General features: G+C 30.9%; 3 protein-coding genes across 4 annotated transcripts in view; 1 reads left to right on the top strand and 2 right to left on the bottom strand.

The window, feature by feature from the left end:
* Positions 1-648: 648 nt before the first annotated feature.
* ecd (ecdysoneless) lies at positions 649-6922 on the top strand. The gene is made up of 3 exons (XM_065503551.1): positions 649-1245; positions 3023-4002; positions 5735-6922. Exons 1-3 carry the CDS (start codon positions 930-932, stop codon positions 6542-6544), a joined length of 2106 nt encoding a protein of 701 aa, XP_065359623.1. The 5' UTR covers positions 649-929; the 3' UTR covers positions 6545-6922.
* A 2092-nt stretch (positions 6923-9014) lies between these two features.
* Positions 9015-12728, bottom strand: nSMase (neutral sphingomyelinase). Its single transcript, XM_065504284.1, has 5 exons — positions 12555-12728; positions 12122-12295; positions 11870-12053; positions 11542-11699; positions 9015-10237 (listed from the first exon to the last, which is right to left on the bottom strand). Exons 1-5 carry the CDS (start codon positions 12593-12595, stop codon positions 9463-9465), a joined length of 1332 nt encoding a protein of 443 aa, XP_065360356.1. The 5' UTR covers positions 12596-12728; the 3' UTR covers positions 9015-9462.
* Positions 12729-15886: 3158 nt separating this feature from the next.
* Positions 15887-25413, bottom strand: part of LOC135954984 (uncharacterized) — a 223590-nt gene continuing 214063 nt past the window's right edge. For both annotated transcript variants that reach the window (XM_065505252.1, XM_065505250.1), the window contains 4 exons: positions 21778-21960; positions 21316-21714; positions 21001-21252; positions 15887-16977 (listed from right to left, as the gene is read on the bottom strand). In XM_065505252.1, the coding sequence (XP_065361324.1) occupies positions 16713-16977; positions 21001-21252; positions 21316-21714; positions 21778-21800 (939 nt within the window). In that variant the 5' untranslated portion in view covers positions 21801-21960 and the 3' untranslated portion in view covers positions 15887-16712. The remainder of the gene's footprint in view (positions 16978-21000; positions 21253-21315; positions 21715-21777; positions 21961-25413) is intronic.

Below are 25413 nucleotides of genomic sequence, written 5' to 3' on the forward strand. Positions count from 1 at the left end.
AATGCGTGTTTTCGTTGTTTTTCCTGTTTCTTTTTATACGAATTCTGATATAATACTGAAAAAATTAGGGTCTAATGGATAGAATCTGTTCTCCGAATTATACTACAGCTGACAGCAAATTAAAAACCCAATGAGCATTTTAGCTCAGAACAGAGAGCCAATTTTGGTATAAGAAATGTATCACTCGTTTCTTTTTAAAAAATAGTTAGTTCAAAAGTCAAAAAGAGCGATTGAACTAGAAGAGCTACCTAGTTCATTTTTGAACTATGAACTAAAATGAGCGGTCATTGAAATGAACTATTCAGCACAAGTCTAATTACTATTCAATTAATAAAACAGCAGTTTCATAAATGATGTTTTTTATATTTTAAACATTAAATTTTTTATAAAAATAGTGCAGTTTCCTATATTAATTTGTTGAAAACAATTTTTAATTTATTATTAAAAAAATGTCAAAAATAAAATATTCTGTTTTACTGAACTAACAAAATAAATTCCTTGCCTTTTTAATCCATCTTCTGCATAAAAGCCGTTAAATTCAAAAAAGCATACACTCCCAACTACACTTTTTATACAACCCTGTCTTTGAAAAGCTATCGATAATTTATAGCTATATAAACCCACCACTAATACGTATACAACTACAATCTCTAATTATTTAGGGATACAAAAAGTGTATTTTATTTTTGTTTTGGCCAATTAACTGAAAAAAACTAATAAAACAATAATTATATAAAGCACAAATATAGCACATAACGAAGGCTATACTAAAAATCCCTAAAAGAAAATAAAATAGTTCTAAAAACCCAACAAATAACAACTGGTTAGTGATAGAAAAACAAAAGAAACGTGTTTCTTTGTATTTCATTTGCAGACCCTACAACATCACAGAATAGTTTCTGAAGATTTCCTAGAATTTATTAATTAAAATGGATAAAATGTTCGGTGCCAACTTGGAATTCGTCAGAGAAGATGATTATGTGGAATATTATGTATTTCCTAAACTTGATGCAAACACCAGCAACGATGAAAGCGAACGTGAACAGCAAGTACGCAAACAATTGGAAGATGTAAGGGGTTATTGTATGAAATCGGTGGAGAAATTGGTTAAGGAACGTCAGTATATATGGCATAAAGATGAATTTCAATTACGTATACGTACATGCACAAAACAGGAGATTTTGTTGAACGATGAGTCAACAACAAAGGAAAAGGCAACAAATGGCAGCAAAAATGCACAAGAAGGTAAGCAAAATGATTGTCATTATTATTATCATCATCATCAGCAACATCATTAATGGCTTTTGTTTAGGTATATTTATGTGTGTTTGGGTATTTATTTACCTATGCTAAAAAAAACAATCATTGTGTACATTTTGAATAGTTTTAGCTGGTTATGGTAGCATGAAAAAGCAACGGCAGGGGGGTTTGGTCAATGAAGATGTCATTATGATGAAATGGGATGATGTATTAAACATGAAATTTAAAATATTCATAACACATACATACATATGTATAGTTTCATATTTAACGTATTTTTTTAAAAAAATCTACCTAAAGCAAATCTTTTTGTTAGCTTGTTTTATTTACCTACTGTATAACTTGATTTGGCCTTAAGCAAATTGTGTTTGCAATTGATTTTTTTTAGTTACGCCCAGAAAAATTAGATCATTAGAAGCCGGTAGGTAGATATTTTAATTGTCCTGTTTAAAATGTTAACTTGTTTTTAATTTAAAATCAAATGTTCGCTCAGTTATATCAAATATTTACAAAATTATTTTAGCTGGAATTGACTATCATGTATTTTGTTGTTACAAGAGTTAGGTTTTTAACAACAGACTTTGGTTTTTGACAGTTACGTCTGGTCTCTATGTTACCCTATGCATAGACCGGAAACTAGATAATTTTAACAACTGAGTTAGGTCTTTGAAAGAAGAGTTTCCGATCTATATGTATTTATTATGTATGACGAAATAGTCTAGAATAGCGATTGAGTAACATTTTATTCAAGAATTGGAGTTTATTATACCCTTCACCTTCGTGAGAAGGGTTTGTTATTCCGTTTGTAATTTCTACATTTTACATTTCCGACCCTATAAAGTATATATGTATATTCTGGATCCTTATAGATAGCGGAGTCGATTAAGCCATGTCCGTCTGTCTGTCTACTGAAATCAATTTTCTGAAGACCCCAGATATCTTCGGGATCCAAATCTTCAATAATTCTGTCAGACATACTTTCGAGAAGTTTGCAATTTAAAATCAGCAAAATCGGTCCACAAATGGCTGAGATATGAGGAAAAAACCAGGACAACCTATTTTTGACCTATATCTGTCATTAATATAGACAATATGGATATCTAATGATAGATATTTCAAAGACCTTTGCAACGACGTATATAAGAATATAGTAAGTTGGACCTACTATGGGTCAAAATCGGATAAAAATATTTTTTAATCCGAATTTTTTTTTCACAAAAAAAAAATTTAATTTAAAAAAAAAAAAAATATAAAAAAAAATAATTTTAAAATAATTCAAAAAATGAAAAAAAAACAAAAAAAAATTTTAAAATTTGTATTTTGAAGTATAATTTGGTGAAGGTTATATAAGATTTGGCACAGCCGAATATAGCTCTCTTACTTGTTTTTTATGTAATTTTTATCAAAACTGAAAATTTAATAATTTTCACATCATTTTAATCGACTTTAATTCCCCATAAACAAATTTGGTTTCATTTATTTAAATAAAAACAATTTACACATTAACATGCATCTATTATAAACTACCTATATTAAATACAAGAGCAAAGAAAATAGGCGCAGTTACAAAAACACAACATAAATAATAGGTTTTCCCTCAACACAATAAAATAAATGTCTATTTTTAGTTCAATTTCATTGATGTGTTTTAAGTCATGGGGATTTACAAATACCTTCTGTACATTTTCATTCATAAAATAGCAGCATCATTGTTGTTTGTCAATAAAAACAAAAATATTTTTTTATTTTCATCACCTAACAGATTCTTTGCCGCCCCATTTGCATGGTGTCACCCATTACGGTGACAACATAGCCGACGAGTGGTTTATTGTTTATCTTTTAACACAACTAACGAAAGAATTTCCCAACATTACTGCACGAGTAATTGACTCGGATGGGGAATTTTTGTTAATCGAAGCAGCTGATGTTCTACCCAAATGGGCCAATCCCGACACTTGTGAACAGAGAGTGTATTTAGCGAATGGTTGTATGCATTTAGTACAGAATTCACCCTCGAATACGGCCAAGATGATGTCCGTGGCAACGGCCCTTACAAAGATCCAAGATAATCAAACGCTCTATAAAGTTTCAAAGGAAATACAAAATTGTATTGATGCAAGAATTAAGGAATTTCAAACGATGGATAATAGCAATTTACACCACCAAATTGTGCGTTTACCTTTGGGAGTGGCAATGATCTTAAAGAAGCAACCATCATTGATTTCATCAGCCGTAAGAGCCTTTTGTGAACGTGATCCCATAGACTTGAAAGCCTGTCGTTCAATGCGTTATTTTCCACCCGAACAACGGGTACGTACCAATGTTTGTTTCACCAAATGTCTGTATGCCATGATAATGCACAGCAATTATGTGCCTGATCGTAAAATCGGTTGGAATTTAACAGGCAGTCCCAGTAGTGAGGAGTATAAAGAGGATTTATTGGGCATTAAGTTGGCTTGTGGTTTTGAGATATTGGCCTCACAGGCTAAAGATGCCAAGGACGAAGAGAATTCACCGTCTTGGAAGGCATACGTAAGAAGTCTTCAGTCTAAAGGTTATTTTCGCGAAAATATTGAAGGTTCTGCGGACTATACACGTTTATTGGAACAAGCCAAGCTGTTTTTTAAAGATAATCAAACACGTTTTCGTACAGCACCTTTGGTGGGCAAGGATATACTGGATTTATTAAGGTGTACCGAAATCAATGCAGAGGAATTAAGAGATGAGGAGAATAATTTGAGGGTATGTAGAAAAATCTTAATTCTTAATTTGGTATCTAAATAATGTCAGCCATTATTTTCATAAATCCATCCCCAACATTTAAATGTAATGAATTCGTCGTTGAATTTATTCATAATGGAACAGAATTCATTCATCGAAAGAATAATAAGACTCAATTTTCTACAACAACAATTTTTATCTCTTCCCACAAACAAGTACTATGTGAATTCAATACACTTGTGAGAGAGAGTTAACTTTAAACTTGTCCTTGAAAATTGCAATAGAATTGCAATTCTAACACATTCTATTACAAATACATATATTTTTTTTTTAAATATTTCCACACATTTAAATCATAACACATTTCCACACATTTAAATTGGATTATAACAAAAATAGATTTGAATTAACAAAAAATTTAATCATTGAATGAATTTTTACAGCTATTTTGTATTGGATTTGAATTCAAGAACATTTTAATGGTTCAATAGGGAATTAATGCTATAAAGAAAGTATTTTCAAAGAGATGAATTCAATATTTTTTTAAGTACCAAGGAATAAGCCTATAAATGAATTTATAAACGGAATGGATAAGAGATAAAAATTATTTTCATTTCGAAAATGGAATTAAGAACTTTTGTAATTTCCACATTTTACATTTGCGACCCGATAAAGTATATATGTATATTCTTGATCGTTATACATAGATAGCGGAGTTGATATAGTCAAGTCCATCTTTCAGTTGAAACTTTCCGTAGCCCCCAACTTACCAAATGCTTGGTACATCAATATATCGGTTATAGTTCCGGTACTGTTGCTACTTAAAGTTCATAAAATCGGCCCATAAATGGCTCAGATATAAACACAAAACCACGACTGCCTTTATTTCTGGATCTGATATTCTGGATCCTTATAGAAGTCTGTTGAAATCAATTTTCTGAAGACCCCAGATATCTTCGGGATCCAAATCTTCAATAATTCTGTCAGACATGCTTTCGAGAAGTTTCCTATTTCAAATCAGCAAAATCGGTCCACAAATGGCTGAGATATGAGGAAAAAACCAGGACAACCTCGATTTTTGACCTATATCTGGATTACTATGTCATTAATATAGATAATATGGATACCTAATGATTTAAATTTTAAAAAATAAATTAAAAATTTTAACCCGAATTTTTTTCCACAAAAAAAAAATTGAAAAAAAAAAATTTAAATTTAAAAAAAATTCAAATAACAATTCGAAATTTTTTTTTTTACAAAAAATGGAAAAAACAACTTTTGAAAAAAAAAAATTTGTTTACCTAAAAATATTTGTAATTTGTATTTCGAAGTATAATTTGGTGAAGGGTTTATAAGATTCGGCACAGCCGAATATAGCTCTCTTACTTGTTTTACCTATTTTTCGCATGTTTCCCAAATATTATTTTCCCCCATGGTAGAACCAACTTATTTTAGTTTCTTTTTATTTGATTTTTTTTTGGATTTTATTTTGTTTTATTTCATTTTTTTTATTTTATTTCGTAATATCTAGCCTTTTTTACCAACATTTTTTTGTTTACCATTTTTTCATCTAAAACTTTGTATTTATCTTAAAGTATGCTTTGGTGAAGGGTATTTAATAGCTAAATATAGCACTCTTAATTGTTCATACTGGTTATTTCCAAAAAAAAATTGTTTTATTCGCTTTTCATTTGCCTTAAAAGAGCTGCCGGCTAATAAAAACAAATGTTTATCTAATTTTTTTTTACCCCAGCCTAGTGATTCTGATGACTGGCTCAACATTAGCGCCGAACAACTAGATGCCATGCTAGCAGAACGTTATGGACCCAAGAAACTTTACAAATCAAATGGTGATATAAATGCTGAAGAATTCACTAAAAATATAGCCGAGTTCTTGGAAAAACAATCCGCTTTCGAGGGCATAGAACGTGACTCAGACGATGATAGTACCGACGAGGAAACAGCCTCTGCTGGTCGCTTTGCCAATAGAGCCGATTTCAAGGCTAAAGTTAAGAAAAATAATTCAATGCGTCAGGCGTGTCGCAAGAATCCCGTGAATTTGAATCAATCCATTAATACCTCGGATGCGGATGAAAGTTTTACCACACAGGTAAAAAGCTTTTTAGATTTTGTCATACCCGAAGACAAATGGGATTCAAATTCGGAAATGAGTGATTACGAGGATGAAGATGATATGGAGCGTAATTTTGCCGCCATGGCAGATGCTGAAAAGCATATAGATGCCGACATTAAAGCCTATATGGATCAAATGGATCGTGAATTGGCCAAAACCACAATTGGACAAAGTTTCTCTACGCCAAATGCTAAGAAACCTAAGGGTCCTGCCGCTAAGGCCACCGCTGAGGATGATTTTGATGACATCGAAGACTTTGAACCCATCAATATCAATGTGAACACATTGAAGAATATGATGGACAGCTATAAATCACAGATAGGTGGTGCCGGGCCCGTCTCAAATCTATTGAATGCCATGGGTGTGGGTATGTCGGCAGCTGCCGCATGTGATCCAGCTGATGATGATTTAAAAGAATCGGCTGTTTAAATTTACTTATATATACCTATATACATAAAATACAATACATACATATAATGAATTAACTTTGATAATATCGTCTTTGTCCATTTTCATCGAAAGTATTTTCTAAGCATTTTTCGTTTGTCTCAAGTTTAAATATAATACGACAAGCAAATAATTGCTATACTTTATCACTATTTTTACTTAATTTTGTTTTGTTTTCACGCCAAACGCTACATAATTAATTACAGGGTACTTATGTTTACGTACGTATTGATTGCTCTCTTTAGAGGGTACAATTTATTTTTAAGGGTCGTCTGCTTTTGTTTCTTGTAATTGAATCGTTTATTTATTTGAATTTTGAAAAAAGTAAATAAAATAAAAACACTTTCTATACAAAAACAAGTTGAGTTTTCTTTAATTCTTTGGGATAATTGTTTAAGGCATAGATTAATGTTTACCTATGGTTTAGGAGCCTTGATGCTTAATGAAAAATGGGTCCATTACGATAACCCGATGCATAAGAGGTCGAACGTGCCAAATATCCATGGCGATAATGTAGTGGTCTGTATTTGGTAGGAGCAAAAAGGTCCTATCTATTATGAGCTACTAAAATCTGGCCAGTCCATCACAGGGAACCAGTACCGAATTGAACTGATTCGCTTGATGCCACCATTGTCCAAAAAATGCTCAGAATAAGCGGCCAGACAGGAAACCGTAACATTCCATCATGACAACGATCTACTACATGTTGCAATACCTTCTAAAAAGTATTTAGAATGAAGTGGTTGGGAAGTTTTGTCTCATTCGCTTTATAGTCCAGATAGATACAGAACGCTCTCTCTGGGATACACTTCACTTTGCAACAGAGTATCTTGGCTTGATTCGTTCTTGACCTCACTAAATTTGGCTCAGAATCCATATGTTGCCAGAAAGTTGGGAAAAGTTCAAAGCTAACAATGGTATTGGCCATTGATGAATGAATTAATATATATTGTACAAATGTTTCAAAATAAAAGCTAAACATTTGAAAAAATCCCGCATAGGTTAAATAATACCTCTCATTACTTTGCCCCAAACGTCTTTAGAATTGAGCAGGTTTGCAATATAATGGCCAACAGATCAAAAATTTTAATGATTAAATTTTAGAATGTGTTATGATTGATCGACATTCTAACTCTTTTAATTTGACTATGTTTTTTAGCATTTACTAATGTTAGTTCTTCAAGTTTCTACAACCCACGCACACCAGCCAGTTCTTATTAATTTGCAAATACAATATCAAAATTTGTACTGCATACTTTAGGGAGCTTTTTTATTACAGTTGACTGGACTCACAAAAAAAAGAATTTACGAGTTTTACCCGGAATTTTTGAATTTTTTTCTTTACAAACCATCTCCTGAAAATTTTGAATCGAATAAAAAAAAAATCAGCCAAATCGCTCCAGTCGTTCTCACGTGATGACATTACATACATGGACCATTTCATTTTTATATATATGGGGGATTTCACGTCAAGTGAACCAACTTTTAGAATCGATGTCTTCCGATCGGGATGAAATTTACACCAAGGTTAGACACATTTTGCTAAGAACAATAGGTAATAAGTTACATGGATGTGAAAAATCACATGTTTGGCCAAAATGTCAAATTTTGACCCCCTCTAACTCAGAGAGTTCTAGACCGATCTTGTTGAATTGTGTCTGAATTACTATCCAGTAGGTCTAACCCTGGTGTAAATTTCATCCCGATCGGAAGACATCGATTTTAAAAGTTGGTTCACTTGACGTGAAATCACCCATATTGATATATAATGCCTGTTTATCTAAATGCGAACGAACGTTTTCTTTAGTATTGCAAATTGAAAACAACAAATAAATTTACATTTTTTTGTTGTTTTCAATATACTAAAATACGAAAGAAAATGTCGTTCGCATTTACAGAAACAGGCAGTAAAGCAAAAGTGAAATTTTTGGTACAGAAACTCATTAAATATTTTGGAAAACAAATAATTACAAAGAAATATCAATTACACTGAAAGTGGTTTCATTCCGAAAGAAATTTTCGTTTTAGTTTTTCTGAAGAAGCAAAATACAGAATTAATTCCACTTTCGATCGGAAGGGAATACTGTGACATGCCTGTATTACTGCATTTATGAATGCAGCCTTTATCCTAATTGAATTTACTTACATTCACATTACTTCTCTACATACTATAAATAGTATATAGAATACAATATAAAGGTACAGGCACAATTTTTAATTTACTATATTAGATTTTATTGAACAAAGTTCAATTTTAATATACATACTGGCTAAGTTCAATATAAGTTGTATATATTTATTGTATATGTATTGTTGTATATGTACGTTATTGATAACAAATATTTATTGATAATTTATATAAATTGAATTATAATAATTGCATAATTAACTTAAGAGATAATTAATATGTATTATTTTCACTTAAATTTAAATGAAACTAATATGAAAAGAATTTCACTTGACTGAAAACAAAATTGCACTTTATTTTGAAATTTAATTTTAATTGAAATACACATTAATATTAAACTTATTTAAAACTAAATAAATCGTTTACTTGTATAAGCGATAATGAAACATAACAAGTAATAAAAAGAAAACAAACTAAACTAATTAAGCACATTCAAATAGTATAGGAATGAACAAAAGCAACAGGACATAATTTTATTATACATAAGTAGAAGGATATTTTTTAAAAGGAAATCATTTTAAATATTGTATAGATTGTTTACTTGGAAAAGAGATATTTTGATTTAAATATTAAATGCTTATTGAGCTTTACTTAATGGTGGTATCATTATGGAAGGATCTGGGTTCATCGACATAGTACTACTACTTTTACTACTGACTGCTGTTAATGATGGCACACCACTACCATTAATAATAATGGTCAACAATTGTGGTCAATCTCGTTTCAAGTTCACATACTGAGATGTTTGCAATTTAATCTCCATAGACGTTTTACCCGATAAAGTACCATTACGTTCCATTAGATTCCAAATGGAACCCATAAATGTACAGAAGAGTATAATGGCAAATACCAAAAGCTTGAGCAATAAATATAAAGTCTTATAGCCAACAGGCACCGGAAACTCTGCCATCACTATGAGGCAAGCCAATAGAATTGCAGCAATTGTAAAGTAAATAATACGATCTGTTTTCAATTTCTTCAAATGTTCTTCACACAATGCTATGGACTCTTTAATAATGGCTAAATTTTTGGGTAATCTAGGCTCATCACTGGGACATTCATCTTCTGCTACAACTGAGTGGCCATTAGTTATAACTGGTGTCTGGGGTGGTGTTAATTTAACATCACGCATAGTGTCTTCATTTTCGTCTTCTCCGGCATCTTCTCCTTCGATGCAGGCATTTATATGCCGTATGGAACAGGTATCACCATCTTGTTTCTGCTGCAGTCTTAAACGCACCTGTACACCCTCATGATCTGAATAGCTGAATTTTTGTCCAGGCACCCGATCCGGCAGAGGTAATTTGTATTCTAATATAGAAGTTTTTATCTTGTCCGAACTACGTAGGAATATATGATCGATGCGAAAACCGAGGGGATTACGAGCTAGAACTTTTTTGGAGGTGTACGAATTTTGTTTGCTTTCATTGGTCGATATTGTGTCGGAGTTGCAAGTGTCTTTCATTTGGGAGGTGTAGAGTAGAACCCTGTAAGGAGGCAAGAGAAGAAATGTTTAAAGAAATATTAACAAATATTTTATATAGAGGGGATGAAATATTCTTTTGTTATGGAAAGTTTTTTGTTAAAAATAATTCTTTTAGAAAAATTTTTTATTGAAAAAAGATATTTGGTTAAAAAGTTATTTTGTCGAAAACGTTTTGGTTAACAATTTCTTTCAGAAAAATGATTTCTTAGAAATTTTGTTTTTAAAAATGTTTTTTTTTAATTAAAGATTTAAAAAAAGCTTTTTGATAATTTTTTTTTTGAAAAACTTTTTGTTAAAAATTATTTTTTTAGTTTTGGATAATTTTTGGTTTCACAAAATTTTTTTTTTGAAAAAGTTTTTTTTAATGAAAAATCCTTTTGACAAAAAAATATTCTTAATTGAAAAATTAAAATTTTTAGAAATATTTGGAAAGTTTTTTAGAAAAAAGCTTTTTGATGAAAATGTTTTTTTTTTTGGTTAAAATTTTTTGTTAAAAAGCTATGAGAGAATATGTATTTGGAAATTTTCTTTTTAAAAAAGCTCTTCCATGAAAAAAGCTTTTTGGGTTTTTTTAGGATTTTTTTTTGGTTTAAAATTTTTTTTAAAAAAAGCTATTTGACAAAATATTTGGAAATTTTCTTTTTAAAAAGCTCTTCCTTGAAAAAAGCTTTTTGGAGAAATATTTTTTTTCCATTTTTTGGTTAAAAAATTTTTTTGAAAAAAGCTATTTTCAAGGAAGAGCTTTTTAAAAAGAAAATTTCCAAATATTTTGTCAAATAGCTTTTTTTAAAAAAAATTTTAAACTCTACGTTAAAATTTTTTTTTCGAGAAAAAAATTTTTGGCTACAATTTTTTGAAACCAAAAATTTCTTTAAAAAATTGTTTTTATTGGAGATTTTGAGAAAAGAGTGCACAATGAAGAGTAAAACTATTTCCTTAAAATCTTTTTTATTTAAACAGTTTTTTGTTTTGTAAAAATCGTATTGGCTTTTATCGTAAAAAATAATGTTTTTTTACTACAAAATTTTTGTTAAAAACTTAAAAAATACTTTTAGAAAGAAACATTATTTTTAAATAAAATAAGTTGGAAAAAGTTTTCTTCAGTGAATAAAAGGCTTTATGATAACAAAATACTTTTTTTTGTTTAAAACAAAGATTTTTGATGAATACTGTTACTTTGTGTATGCCTTTGTTTTCCAGACAAAACAGAATTTACTATAATCTTATCATTTTCTATGGCACAATTTTAATATTCATGTTATTTTTAAACATTTTTTTAAATAAATTTATATTTATTCAACTCACTTGTAAGAAATATCAGTTGGTTTAGTATTTAAATCGCCGGCCAATACTTGTACGGCCGCATCCCAGCGAGTAGCCTCTATAAATTGAGCAGTATCAAATGCTTGTATGACACGATGTGTCTTGTAATCATCATTTTTAATATTATATTCAGCATGTAACTGTAATAGGGATAAACAAAACAAAATATTAAAGTAAAAATAGGTACATGCAAAATATATAAATAAAACAATACAAATGATAAGTAAAATAAGTACATATTGTGTACTGTTTTATATTAAAAAACAGACAATAGTATTTATTTTTATTTTGTTTCGTATATAATACATACATGAGCATTGTAAACGTGTACATAGAGATCACCAACTCGTATTCTACACATGCCCACACCCTTGCCACCAAACCAATCAGCATGTTGTATACGATGGCAATAGCCATTGACGGTCCATGAATGAAACAAACTAGTAACAATGGGATATTTTGATAAAACCAATAAGCCAGCTCCAATCACACCACTTCATAGATAATAAACATTATATAAATATAGATAGTTAATTAAAAAAATTCCATTAACCATTATTACCTATAGAAATAATGAGCATATGGTAGCACTGCCTTGGTTAGCTCCTGCAAATTGACACTGTCTTTCTCTGTCCACACCTCCTGCAGTGATACAATATCATATTTGCCACTAGCCAACTCCTTGCCAATATTTTGCATACGCTCCGCTCTATCAGCGGATACAAAAGGTATGCCCCTGAAAAATAGTAAACAAATAAATTCATTTAAACCTCAAAACAAATAACCATGACTTTTCCTTATTTCTAACAATAATTGAATTAAAATTTATCCAATGTATGCACACTTGAACCAGAAATTAACTCTTCCGCATTAACTTCAATATCAAAGTCCCCTGTAGGGGGTAAGGGGCGCGCAATCTTTCTACCACATACATTGGATACATCTTTATTTTAGGTATGTATTCCTATAAGTTATAACAAAAAAAAAAAACTTACCAAACATTTAAGGTTAAAATACTTAATTCCAACGAGACCATTGTTTACACAAAATTATACTGCTACAAATAATTGTTCATTAAAAAATCCTAACACACATTTCCTAAATTAAAATCACAAAACACGATTTTTCACTAATTAGAAATAAGTTTTTTTTTATTATTATTCCTATTGATAATAAGTACGTACAACTATCTGCGAAGCGAACAACTGAACACAACAGAGAACCACAACGAATGAGGTACAAGAGAATAGTGAAAAGTCAACAAACAAAGGTTTAAACAAAAACAAAAATAATAAAAACATTACAAGTTGTTTATCTGTGTTTTGCCTGACACTTTGCGTTTTCTTTGTGATTGAAAACAGTGATGCTTACACGATTTTAAATATAATACGAACATTTTTTATTTACATACAAAAATTAGAAATTAGAGTATGTAATTTATAATGATAATTAAATCATCTGTAAATATTTATTGACAGATGATTTAAGCATAAATCAAGATCATCGTAACAACTTGCATTTTAATAATTTTGTTGGTGTTAATAGCTCTCATAATTAGAAGCACAAAAACGTTAAAATTTTTGGCTGCTCTCTTTTAGTTAAGCAGTTATAGGAATTTAAAGTCAATACATATAATAGTAAATTTCTTATATATTTAGAAAATGATATAATCGTTATGGGTATCATTGAATAGTGCTTCAAAATAGCTTTTATATGATATATAATATGGTACTGTTTATTAACATTGTGAACCAAAAATACCTTTTTGAATTTATGTATATGACAGTATGTACATATTTCAGAAAATGTTGATGTACAGCAAAAGTGATTTTAGCGAAGCCGGTGTTCGATACGATTTTAAAGTCCCTTCACCCGGCTGATATCCGGCAATACAGAAAATAGGAATATTAACAGAAAAAAAAATTATAAACCCTGTCTATACTTGACAAATATTTATCATACCAATTAATGACGTTTGTTGTCAAGACAAAGTTGTCTGTGCAAAAGCAATAACAATTTTATCATAACGAAGCAATAAATGGAGACTATACCTGTTAATTATTTATCTAGACAACCATTTTGAAGTTTATCATAATAAAAATTTATCAGGTATAACCAGGGCGTAAAAATAAAACCTGTTACTGGGATCTTGATTTGTTCCAAAAATCGATAATTAAATACAACACTTGACATCACTGTTTATTGCTCCATCTTCCACCCCCAAATTCTTCCAAAAAAAGAAAACAAGATTTATTTGCAAACATGTTGTTGCCACCTTGTTTGTTACGAAATCAGCTGCTGGTTAAACTTTGTTATTTAATAGTGTTGGTAAACGGGTTTTATTTATGTTTATTTTTAATTTCTAGCAATTTGCCACGTTTAATAATCATTTTTAATTGCCTGAGTCTTGATTTTATTTGCCTTTAACCGTTGTATTCCTGTTGTTATTATTCAATAAAAATTCTAGAATCAAAATAACGTATGCGGAATGAAATTTTAACAAAAAAAAACGTTATTATACCCTTATATATACCTTCGTGAGAAGGGTATATATAAATTTGTCATTCCGTTTGTAATTTCAGCAAAATAATTTTCCGACCCTATAAAGTACATATATTCTGGATCCTTATAGATATCGTCTGTTGTTGTTGTTGTAGCAGCAGTGATTGCTGTGTTGATCGTCTGTCTGTCTGTCTGTTGAAATCAATTTTCTGCAGACCCCAGATATCTTCGGGTTCACAATTTTCAATAATTCTGCCGAACATGCTTTCGAGAAGTTTCCTATTTAAAATCAGCAAAATCGGTCCACAAATGACTGAGATATGAGGAAAAAACCTATTTTTTACCTATATCTGGATTACTAAGTCATTAATATAGACAATATGGATATCTAATGATAGATATTTCAAAGACCTTTGCAACGACGTATATAAGACCATAGTAAGTTGGACCTACAATGGGTCAAATTCGGAAAAAAATATATTTTAACCCCATTTTTTTCACCAAAAAAAAAAAACAAACTATATTTTTTAAAATTTAAAAAAATTCGAAAAAAAAATGTTTCCAAAAAATTAAAAAAAACAACTTTGGAAAAAAAATTAATTTTGTTTACCTAAAAGTATTTAAAATTTGTATTTTGAAGTATAATTTGGTGAAGAGTATATAAGATTTGGCATAGCCGAATATAGTCCACTTTTTATAAATCAAAAGTCGAAAGGTCGACTCTTAGAAAATTTTAAAAAGTCGAAAATATATTGAAGAAAGACGAAGTTCGAAAAGTCGACTTTTTGTTTCAACTATAGAACTCTAGTTCACACTTATTGGATCACTTATTTTAGTTTGGTAGTTTTATTTTCTCGGTTTTTAGTGTTAATTAATCTGCAAACTCTCTTCTATTTAAAGAAGTCCAAAAAACCTCTACAAACACCAAAATGGACTGCGTGTGACATTTAGAAGCTTTTTTTGGATTTTTAAACATTCATTTTTAAAAAGTAATCTTTGACGTTTATCGTCTCGGAATAACTTTCTGAGTCTGGCTGGCTGGCTGTCCATGTAAACCTTGTGCGCAAAGTACAGATTGTTATTTCGATCAAATTTGGTACATATATTAGTTTCAGCCCGAGGACGAAGTCTATTGAAACTTTCTAAAATCAGTCCATTATTTCATCTAGACCCCATACAAATGTCCTCCAGAAATTGGAATTTATAGGTTACTAATAAGTTTTATATATACGGAATTCGTGTCACGTAATTTTATGATGATCGGTACATAATTAGTCATAGCTCCCATATGAGGCCCGCTTCCGAAAATCACTTTAACAAGCTATACACATAAAATTCAACAGAAATAACTTGCATATAGACATAGATCACACGACATAATTTCATGGTGATCGATCCATTCTTCCGAAAATAACTTGTTGAAATTATAAAAAAATTTTATTCTCATTTAATCAGTGTAGGTCGGGTTTTATTCTGAAATAGAATTTTAGTAAATTTAAATTTAGCAATTTGGCAAGTTTTAGTGTAGTCTGGTAACTCACATTAAAGTATCAAAGCTTTCATCACAGATTACACAGATATGAATAGCTGGTGCCAGTAATATGGCAAACTAACAAAAGAAAATGGTTGTGGTTTGGAAAGAGGGACAAATATATATCACACTCATTGGCTATTGAAAATTGTATTTTTTCTCTAGCTCTGCAAACCACAACCATTGAAAAGTGGTTTCATATCTGTGTAATCTGTGGATTTCATTTAAACACAAACACATGCTACAAAAAGCTTTCGTAAAACGTTACTTTTAAAAATAAAAATACTCAAATAATTTGTTTGTTTATTTTATTATTTCATTTTATTACATGTTGTTTATTTTATTCAAGGTTATTTACAATTTTACATTTAAAAATCAATCAATAACGGTATTAATATTAAAATTCTAATTCTAATTAACAATTATTTTTTAGTTTACTTGATTAAATAAAAAAAGATTAAAATTAAAATTACTTTATAAAATAATTCCATTCACATACACAGTATAACAAGTTTATTTTATGTTACAGTGTATTTTAAAAATTTCACTTGTGATTTGTGGTTGACTGGGTCTATTTGTAATTTCATTTAAAATAAAATTAATGTTTCCATTAATACGTTTATATATATTTTTACAAGGGTTATTTATTAATTTATTTATTTCGTTATTTTCAAATAATTTAATTGATTACTTGACTATTGTTTTGTAGTACTATAGTTTAAAACTATGTAATATTTATTTATTTAAGAACTTGTAGTTTATAATCGAATTTTAGAAATTCCTTCGATTACTGGTTATTATGGCATTTTCATGTTTTTTTGTTTGTTTTTCAAGCGATTTATATATCACTTTTAATAACTTAACTTTAAATTAGTCGTTAATTAATAATTTTATAGTTTAAATAATAATTAAAACTTACAACTAGGCTGTGTGTGAAAGAAAAGAAAACATACGAACTAGCAAGTCACTTGCAGCAGGTACGTTTAAATACAATTCGTTTTGAATATGTTTTTTTTTTATAATTAATATGCATGCATATAGTTTTTATTCGATTAATTTCATTTCCATTCGTTTTGAGTTTCGTTGCTATTGGGCTTTTTTAGAGGGGGTTTCACGGTTTTTAGTAGCGATTACTTTCTCTATCCGAATATTTGCCACTCATTTTGCTAACCGAATAACGATCCGAATAGGCATCATATTTATCGGCTTTATAGTTGATTTCTTGCGGTGTATAACCGATATTCTTTTGCCAATGTCTGGTCCAATAGAGATCCTCGTTGCGCACTTGCGATGGCGTCTTTGCATCTCGGCACACATAAACACAATAGACCATGCAACCGATTAAGGTTAAAAATCCGAATATTAAAAATATTATGCCAAGAATCCTGCAAGATAAAGAAAGGAGATTTAAATTTAATTAAGAAAAATTAATGTTTTGATAAATTTCAATATAAAAAACCATAAGTCTGTAATCAGCAATATTAATTAAATAGTGTGAACTTTAGTCAAGTGTCTTAATTTAGTATTTAAAAATGATGCATGATTTACAACCAAAACATCACATATCTTCGGAGTAGTCGTTAAAGTCATTGAATTAGAATAAGTGTTTAAACTTATTTAAAATCATTAACAAAGATGGACAACAAAAAAAAATAAAGAGAGAACACCACTACTGCAACATCAAAAATCGATCCTGGAAGTCCTTAATATTTTCTAAGTTTATCATACAAAAATTGCTACAAAGACTCCTCGCGCTTGCCGTTCTTAGTATCATTTTCAGTCTCAGAGACAGGATTTCATGATGAGTAGATGATACCTGCACTGCAACATCATTATTTATTATTATTAGCGAGGCCTCAAGCACTACGACCCACAGGATCTTTTGTGCAGCCTTAAAGTTTCATCATGTCAGATTTAGGCTGTGTATAAAGCTATTTATTCTATTAGATGAGAGATCAATTACTTCTCCTGGGGCCATAAAGGCCCTTCCGAGCCATCTTGTTCTGCGTATTGCCAGCATTGGGCAGTCGCATGGAATATGTTCAGAGGTTTCAGATTGAAGTTCACAAAACCTACACTGCTCATTCGCAACATTACCTAAAGTAAATTGGTGATACCTAAAGCCACAGTGTCCTGTGAATAATCCAGTAGTTAATCTCAATTCACCCTTTCCGAGCGATAGCAACAATTGAGATCTACGTTTGGACAGAGTAATAAACCTTTTGGACTGTCTAAGACCTGGTAGGTTGTTCCAAAATCGGGAAAATTCCGATTCAACCCAAGAACGAATTCGTTCCATAGTGTATCCACGTGGGATGCCAAAGAACGGTTCAGGTCCTATGAATGGGCGTCGGGCACCTCTATTGGCCAAACAATTAGCACGTTCATTACCAGCATTGCCTTCATGACCAGGTGCCCAGCACAAGGTAAGTTAATTGCGTGTGCCGAGATCATTCAATTATGTCCAGCAGTCCATAACAACACCCGACCTTACTTCATATGAAGATAAGGCTCTAAGAGCAGCTTGGCTATCCGACATAACTATCCTATTATTCCTAACTCTCCGTCTCAAACATTCGTTAGAGCATATAAGGATGGCGTTAATTTCCGCCTGAAATATAGATGGGAATTTACCCATTGGGATACCCCTTTGAAAATTGGGCCTATATATACCAGCCCAACATCATACATCGTTCCTGGAAGTTTTTAATACTTCTAATGGATCATAAAGACAACTAATGCTGTGTCTGTAAATAAATTAATAGAGAGACAACATTTGTTGTCTTTATGATCCATTTATAAGCTATTAAGTACTTCCAGGATCTGAGTATGACGTTGCAGTTCAGGTATCATCTACTCATCATGCAATCATATCTCAGAGGCTGGAAATTATATTAAGAACGGTAAGCATGAGGAGTCTTGGAAATAATCTTCCAATTAAGAGGGAGTAAACAACACGCCAGTTAAGCTTAGAACGAAAGGTAACTATTCTGGAATTTTGGAAGCTTTACAAAACCTCCCAAACAGCATTGATAATTGAACTATCCTTTAGAATAAAGTTTGGATTCTTTGTCTAACCAAGAGATTAGTAGGGCCGCTTCCTTACGGCTGACTGGATGTGGATTTTCACGGATCGTTCAAAAAGAAATTGTGTCTATATAGAGGAGTTTGGAGTTAGGATTTTCTTTAGACGAAGTGGCACAGGTACCGATATTCGACCTGATATTTAATAAATAAATAATTGGTATGTTTAACTCATCTAAACTTGTATATGAATGTTGGGCGTCTTTGAATGTGAAATATTCGACAGTGTAACTAAAATATATGTGTGGACCTGGAGATACTATGATACTATCGGCAATTATATTGCTGATGTACGGATGTAAACGAAAATATCGAATTTTGTGCCAACAAAGCGTCATATGCGGGAAGTTTTGCTTTACTTCTTTAATTTGAAAAAAAGTGCTGCAGAAGCACACCGATTACTCACCAAAGCTTAGGATGAATGTGTTTCATCGGTTTCAACTAGGGATGCCAATCCCGAAATCCCGGGATTTTTCGGTATCGGGATTTCCCGAATCCCGGGATTTGTGAAAAAGAATACCGGGATTTTTCGGGATTAACAAATCCCGAAATATTATGAGATTTTTGATATTTTAGGAAGATTTTTGAAGCACCCAAAATACTTAGAAAACAAAATTTCAGCATATTTATAATACTAATCTCGCTAGGGAGCTGCACGTCTCCCTTGCATTGACAGGCTTTTACACAATTTACACTTTTACGAAATTTATGTTCAAGTTATTTTCTGAAGGGGACTAGGAGCAAATGTAGCCCTGCAGAAGCACACCGATTACTCACCAAAGCTTAGGATGAATGTGTTTCATCGGTTTCAACTAGGGATGCCAATCCCGAAATCCCGGGATTTTTCGGTATCGGGATTTCCCGAATCCCGGGATTTGTGAAAAAGAATACCGGGATTTTTCGGGATTAACAAATCCCGAAATATTATGAGATTTTTGATATTTTAGGAAGATTTTTGAAGCACCCAAAATACTTAGAAAACAAAATTTCAGCATATTTATAATACTAATCTCGCTAGGGAGCTGCACGTCTCCCTTGCATTGACAGGCTTTTACACAATTTACACTTTTACGAAATTTATGTTCAAGTTATTTTCTGAAGGGGACTAGGAGCAAATGTAGCCCGATTTCCGCAGTACTTTACAGTATAAGGATTGCCGCATAATCAAGATATTTATGACTGCTCAAACAGTACTCCGGTGGACAATTGTATGGAGCTAGGGGAAATCATGGACCATTTATTTTAATTTAATGCATTAGTTTTTGATTTGTTATATTTTTACTTAAATATATTAATGAAATTAATAGTTTTTATTGTTGAATTTGATGTTTTTGACGTTTAACTAAAATCGAAGTCCCGAAAAATCCCGGAATTTACATTTCTAAAATCTCGAATTCCGGGATTTGTAAAACACAGTCCCGTTTGGCATCCCTAGTTTCAACGTGCGAGAGATGGGTTTTGCTGTTCAGAAGTGGTGATTTTGACACGGAATAAGAATTGGAGGCATTACTCCATGAAGATTATTGTCAAACTCAACTTTCAAAATCATTGGAATCTACTACTCAATCAGCATTTTCAAAACGTTTGCTAGCAGCAGGAATCATCCAAAAGCAGTGCAATTGGGTATCATACGAATTGAAGCCGAGAGATCTTGAAAGACGATTTTGTGTTATTATTGCACCGAGTCATTACTTGCGATGAAAAATGTGTCCATTACGAAGCATAAGAGATCGTATGTGAAGCTCGGCCGACCAGCCGAATCGCCACAAAATCCAAATATCCATGGAGCTAAGGTAATGATCTGTACTTTGTGGAACGAAAAGTGTCCTATCAATTATTAGCTGCTGAAATCTAGACAGACTATCACATGGAACCGGTACCGACCTCAACTGATTCGTTTGAAGCGAGTGTTGGCCGAAAAACGACCAGAATATGAATCTTTAATTTTCCATCGTGACAAAGTTGTTGGGAAGTTTTGCCTCACACGCCTTATAGTCCTTACCCCGTCCGAATACTATTTATTTCGATCGATGTAGAACGGTCTCTCTGAACAGAGTATCCGAAATTGGCTGGATTCGTTCTTGGCCTCAAAAGATGAGCAGTTCTTTTGGCTCGGAATCCATATGTTGCCAGAAAGATGGGGAAAGGTCATAGCTAACAATGGCCAATACTTTGAACAAATTTACATTGTACAAGTGTTTCATGATAAAAGCTAAACATTTGAAAAAATCTCGCATTTTTAAGTCATACACCCAATATATTTGCGCAGTTCTTAAGGATTATAAAGGAGATTTCCACATTTACTACTATTTAATATTACTTACCACACATAAAATGGCTCATATAATTGCACCACTATAACAAAACCCAATGTCACCAGGATGATGCCCAAATTTAACAGCAACATTAAACAACAAACACCTTTAACATTTGGACAGAAAGGATTTGGGGCTGACATTGTTTCAATTTTAGCTCCACGTTTCGTAGTGCTGCGAGCACTACGACCAGTTTTCGCAGTACTGGCCACAGAATAAACACTTCTGGGTGCTCTAGAAGGAGGACGATGACTATAACGGCTGAAAAAAAAGAAACAATAAATCAGAATAAGTTAACAAGCTAAGTTAATGTAAAAAAAATACCTTATTTCTGATGGAGCTTTGTAAGCAGCACTCGTTACATATATATCACTACCCGCATCACCACCATGATCATAACTCAGGGCAGATGGTGCCCTAGGGGGCAGGCGTGATGGTGGCGGACCGTTGAGAGCACGAGGGCCACCACTATCCACCACCGATTGATTGTAATGGCCATTCGATGTGCCATTCGAGTGACCATTAATGCGTGTTTTACGCGATGAATGATATTGACCCTGAGGTGAGGTACGTTCGTGTGCTATCGTATACTCGGACATGGTACGTTCAGAGGGAGCACGATGTGATTCTTCGCCATCGGTGGAGTAGCCACGATTCGAGTGTACATATGGTGGATCGGGCGTTAAACGGCCATGAGTGGCCACATAGTGACCACCTTTAATTCTAATAAAATAAAAAAAAAATAATTTTAATACATTTTCGGGAGCATTAAAAAAAATAAGTTACTTTTTGACACGCCTTTCATGCATGGTTTTTTTGTTTTACTGAAGTAATTCCAAAATGTAAAAATAACAAATTAATAGATATTTTTCCAAAGTTTTGTACTATTGAGCCGAGCCGGTTTAATGAAAATTATAATAAAATTTTCATTGATTGTTTTAAATTACAAAGAATTTCATTGCATGATTTCTGAAATGAAAGAAAAATAAAGAATATTAAAAATGTATTGCCTGCTGTTAGGAGTAATTAAAATTAAAAAATAATTGCATATAGTTAGTTGCAATTATGTACATAAAAAGTTAAAATCTTTGAATAAATTAAATTATATGAAATAAGTAAATATTTGAATCTTAATATATTTATAGATTATGCCATAAATGATTTCTTTAAATAGCAAGTTAATTAAAAAACATACATATACATATGGAGTTAGTGTTAATAAATTGTTTTTTTCATATATTTATTAAAGTCAACTTTTAAACTTTATTCTTTTTTTAATTGTCAAAGAAATGTTTTTATTTATTTGTCAAACACAATCATTTATCCCAGGTTATTAAAAAGTTTTAATTATTTTCACCTCTGTAGTAGATTTTCAATTTTTAATTGCATTAAATGAAAATAAAAGTTTTTAATTTCATTAATTGCAAGTCTAAAGTTTCAAAACAATAATACATATGAGTATGGCTAGCATTTGTTTTATTTAACTTAGTAGAAATGCATTTTGTTTTTGAAAAGGTAGACAAATTAATTAAGAATTTTGTGAACTTTGTTTAGGTATTAAATATAAGTAAATAGCATGTGATTTAAAAACAAGTAAGAGAGCTATATTCGGCTGTGCCAAATCCCTTCACCAAATTATACTTAAAAATATTTTTTTTAAATATTTTTATTTAAACAAAATAATTTTTTTAATGTTTTTAAATTTTGTTTTTAAAAGTTTTTTCCAAATTTTTTTTTTTTAATTTTTTTTTCAATTTTTAAAAAAAATTAGTTTGGAAAAGAATTTATGACAAAAAAAGTTTTTTTGATGAAAAAAAATTCGGATTAAAAAATATTTTTCCCGATTTTGACCTATTGTAGGTCTAACTTACTATAGCCTTATATACGTCGTTGCACAGGTCTTTGAAATATCTAGCATTAGATATCCATATTATCTATATTAATGATTTAGTAATCCATATATGGGTTAAAAATCAAGGTTGTCCCGGTTTTTTCCTTATATCTCAGCCATTTTTGGGACGATTTTGTCGATTTTAAATAGCAATCGAGCCGGAAGAATTCCCGACATATTGATGTATCATGTAATCATGTATGCAAGTTATTTGGGGGCTACGGACAGTTGATTTCAACATACAGACGGAAAGACGGCTATATCGACTTCGCTATCTATAACGATCCAGAATATATATACATACTTTGTGGGGTCGCAAATGAAAAATGTAGAAATTTCAAACGGAATGACAAACTTATATATAACCTTGCCACTAATGGCGAAGGGTATAATAAATAGTTTCTTAGCTAATTTTAAGGGTTTTTTGCGTTAAACTGTGAAAAATATTTACCCCCATATTTATAAAAAATTTAAATTTTTTCTTTAAAACATTGATTAGTTTTAATTTAAAAATTTGTTATGAATAAGGCCTTAAATTATTTTCATTCCCTTGTCTATAATCAATATCTGACTGTCGCAGATCGCAGACTTGAAGTAATATTTCAAAAATCATTGGATTGTATTTAATTTCATAAACAGTGGTTTCTTTATTAAGGTCTCATTTGCGTATTCTAGCAATAGCTCTAAATTGAATACCATAAACTATCTAAAACGTGATAATACCGCAATCATTTCATCAGTTTTATTCTATTTTTTTTACAATATTTTGGTCACTGTAATTATTAATATGATTGTGACAACCATAATTATGATTATATTGTAATATTGTTATGGTTTTACCTTTTAGAAATGGTGGTTTATTTTCTTTAAATAAACATAATTCTTTTGATTGCAATTAAATGCAGTTTAGTAGTTTAAAATTGTAACAACTCTTTATTTATTAAAATTTACACGACAATTTAAATAGTCACTTTAATAACAACTGGGTGATCGGCCCGGTTTTTAATAACCGGATATAACCGGTTTTTTTGATTAAGTCGGTTTCGTTTTTTTTGAAAAGCTCACATTCCGAATATCGAAGAAACCGGGGTTTTCTCCTCGAATAACCGGTTTTTTCTAAAAGTGTGTTTTTATGAATTTTAGTGTATTAAAAACTTTAAAAAAATATTTAAAATCCAAAAAACTTTATAAAAAAATACTCCAACTATTTTAGAAGAATTTTTATATTTAGAAAAATGTCACAAGCGATCTGGAAAGCTTGAAACACTACTCAATGCTTTGTTAACTACATATACATCCTACAATTACACTGAAGGAAAGATAATTTTCAATGTTTAGCTATATAAAAAACAAAGGAAACAATTCGGTATACTCCAAAGCATTTAAACTGTGTTGTATTCCTATGAGATTGTTTTAACCTTCATAAGGTCTTCAAATATATGACGTTAACGATCTTCGGGTCAAATTTAACCTGAATAGAAAATATATATTTTTTCCATTATTTTTAAACCTAACGTAGTTGTTGTCTTTTGAAATTAAATAAAAGTCGTAAAATATCAACCACTCATTTTAGAAAAAACTCAATTTTAATTTGAAAATGTGTGTCAAATTTGACCCGGATATCTTAAGAAAACAATAGCTTTGGTATTTACAAGGGTAATTCCAGTTTTCATACAAATATAATGTTCAGCACGTATGATGAAAAGAGACGTATATATGTTAGTGTTACTAAGGCTCTGAAAACATTTAACTTAATTGTGCGTAACAAAAATTTAAGATTTTAGCTCCAGGTCAAATGACCTTAAGTGCAAAAAATTTTTATAGATATTTTTTTTGGCAGATTTGTGTTTCTAAAACGTAGTTGTTGATATTTGAAATTAAATAAAATTCATAAAATATCAAAAATATCAACCAATCACTTTTAGAAAAAAATCAATTTTAATATCAAAATGGGTCGAATTTGATCCGATGACCTTGTGAACGTTAATAGAAGTAATCAAAATTAGAATTAAAAAGTACTTAAGCGTTTATCCATAAGTATGATTTCTTTAATATAAAATAAAACTTATTTTCTTCATATTTCTAGGCGTTTTAATATTTTGCCAAAAAACCGGTTAACCGGTTATTATTAAAAAACCGAAACCGGTTTATACTAAATTGCAATTTTTCGAAGAAACCGAAAACCAGTTTCTAAAAAATGTCGAAGAATCGATCACCCTAATAACAACACAACAATACACTGGTAATACAGTTGATGTTAATTCTAACTGCGCCTATGATAAATTAAACTGACTGCAACTGCTGCCACTATTTATATACAGCGCCATCTTCCAGTAGCTTCAAGTAATATCTTAACCTCCTAACAAAAAGACAAAATATTACACATATTTACCGTTATAACGGGAAAAATAAGCAAATAAAATAAGCAAAAAATAAACCGGCTAACCGCAGGTTAGCCGGTTAGAGGGTTAACGGACAAAACTAGAATGTTCTATTTCTAGAGCTTACAAACAATGTTAATAACTGAATGT

This window comes from Calliphora vicina, chromosome 3 (assembly GCF_958450345.1).
Source record: "Calliphora vicina chromosome 3, idCalVici1.1, whole genome shotgun sequence".
In the NCBI taxonomy this organism is placed as follows: Eukaryota; Metazoa; Arthropoda; class Insecta; order Diptera; family Calliphoridae; genus Calliphora; species Calliphora vicina.

What these genes read in the sequence shown, in the direction of transcription:
- ecd (XM_065503551.1), top strand. Translation starts at nt 930, where the DNA reads ATGGATAAAATGTTCGGTGCCAACTTGGAATTCGTCAGAGAAGATGAT. An exon ending in CAGCAAAAATGCACAAGAAG is followed by an intron (nt 1,246 to 3,022) that starts GTAAGCAAAATG and finishes ATCACCTAACAG; the next exon opens with ATTCTTTGCCGCCCCATTTG. An exon ending in ATGAGGAGAATAATTTGAGG is followed by an intron (nt 4,003 to 5,734) that starts GTATGTAGAAAA and finishes TTTTTACCCCAG; the next exon opens with CCTAGTGATTCTGATGACTG.
- nSMase (XM_065504284.1), bottom strand. Translation starts at nt 12,595, where the DNA reads ATGGTCTCGTTGGAATTAAGTATTTTAACCTTAAATGTTTG. An exon ending in ATTTTAACCTTAAATGTTTG is followed by an intron (nt 12,296 to 12,554) that starts GTAAGTTTTTTT and finishes ACTATTTTTCAG; the next exon opens with GGGCATACCTTTTGTATCCG. An exon ending in TATGCTCATTATTTCTATAG is followed by an intron (nt 12,054 to 12,121) that starts GTAATAATGGTT and finishes TTATCTATGAAG; the next exon opens with TGGTGTGATTGGAGCTGGCT.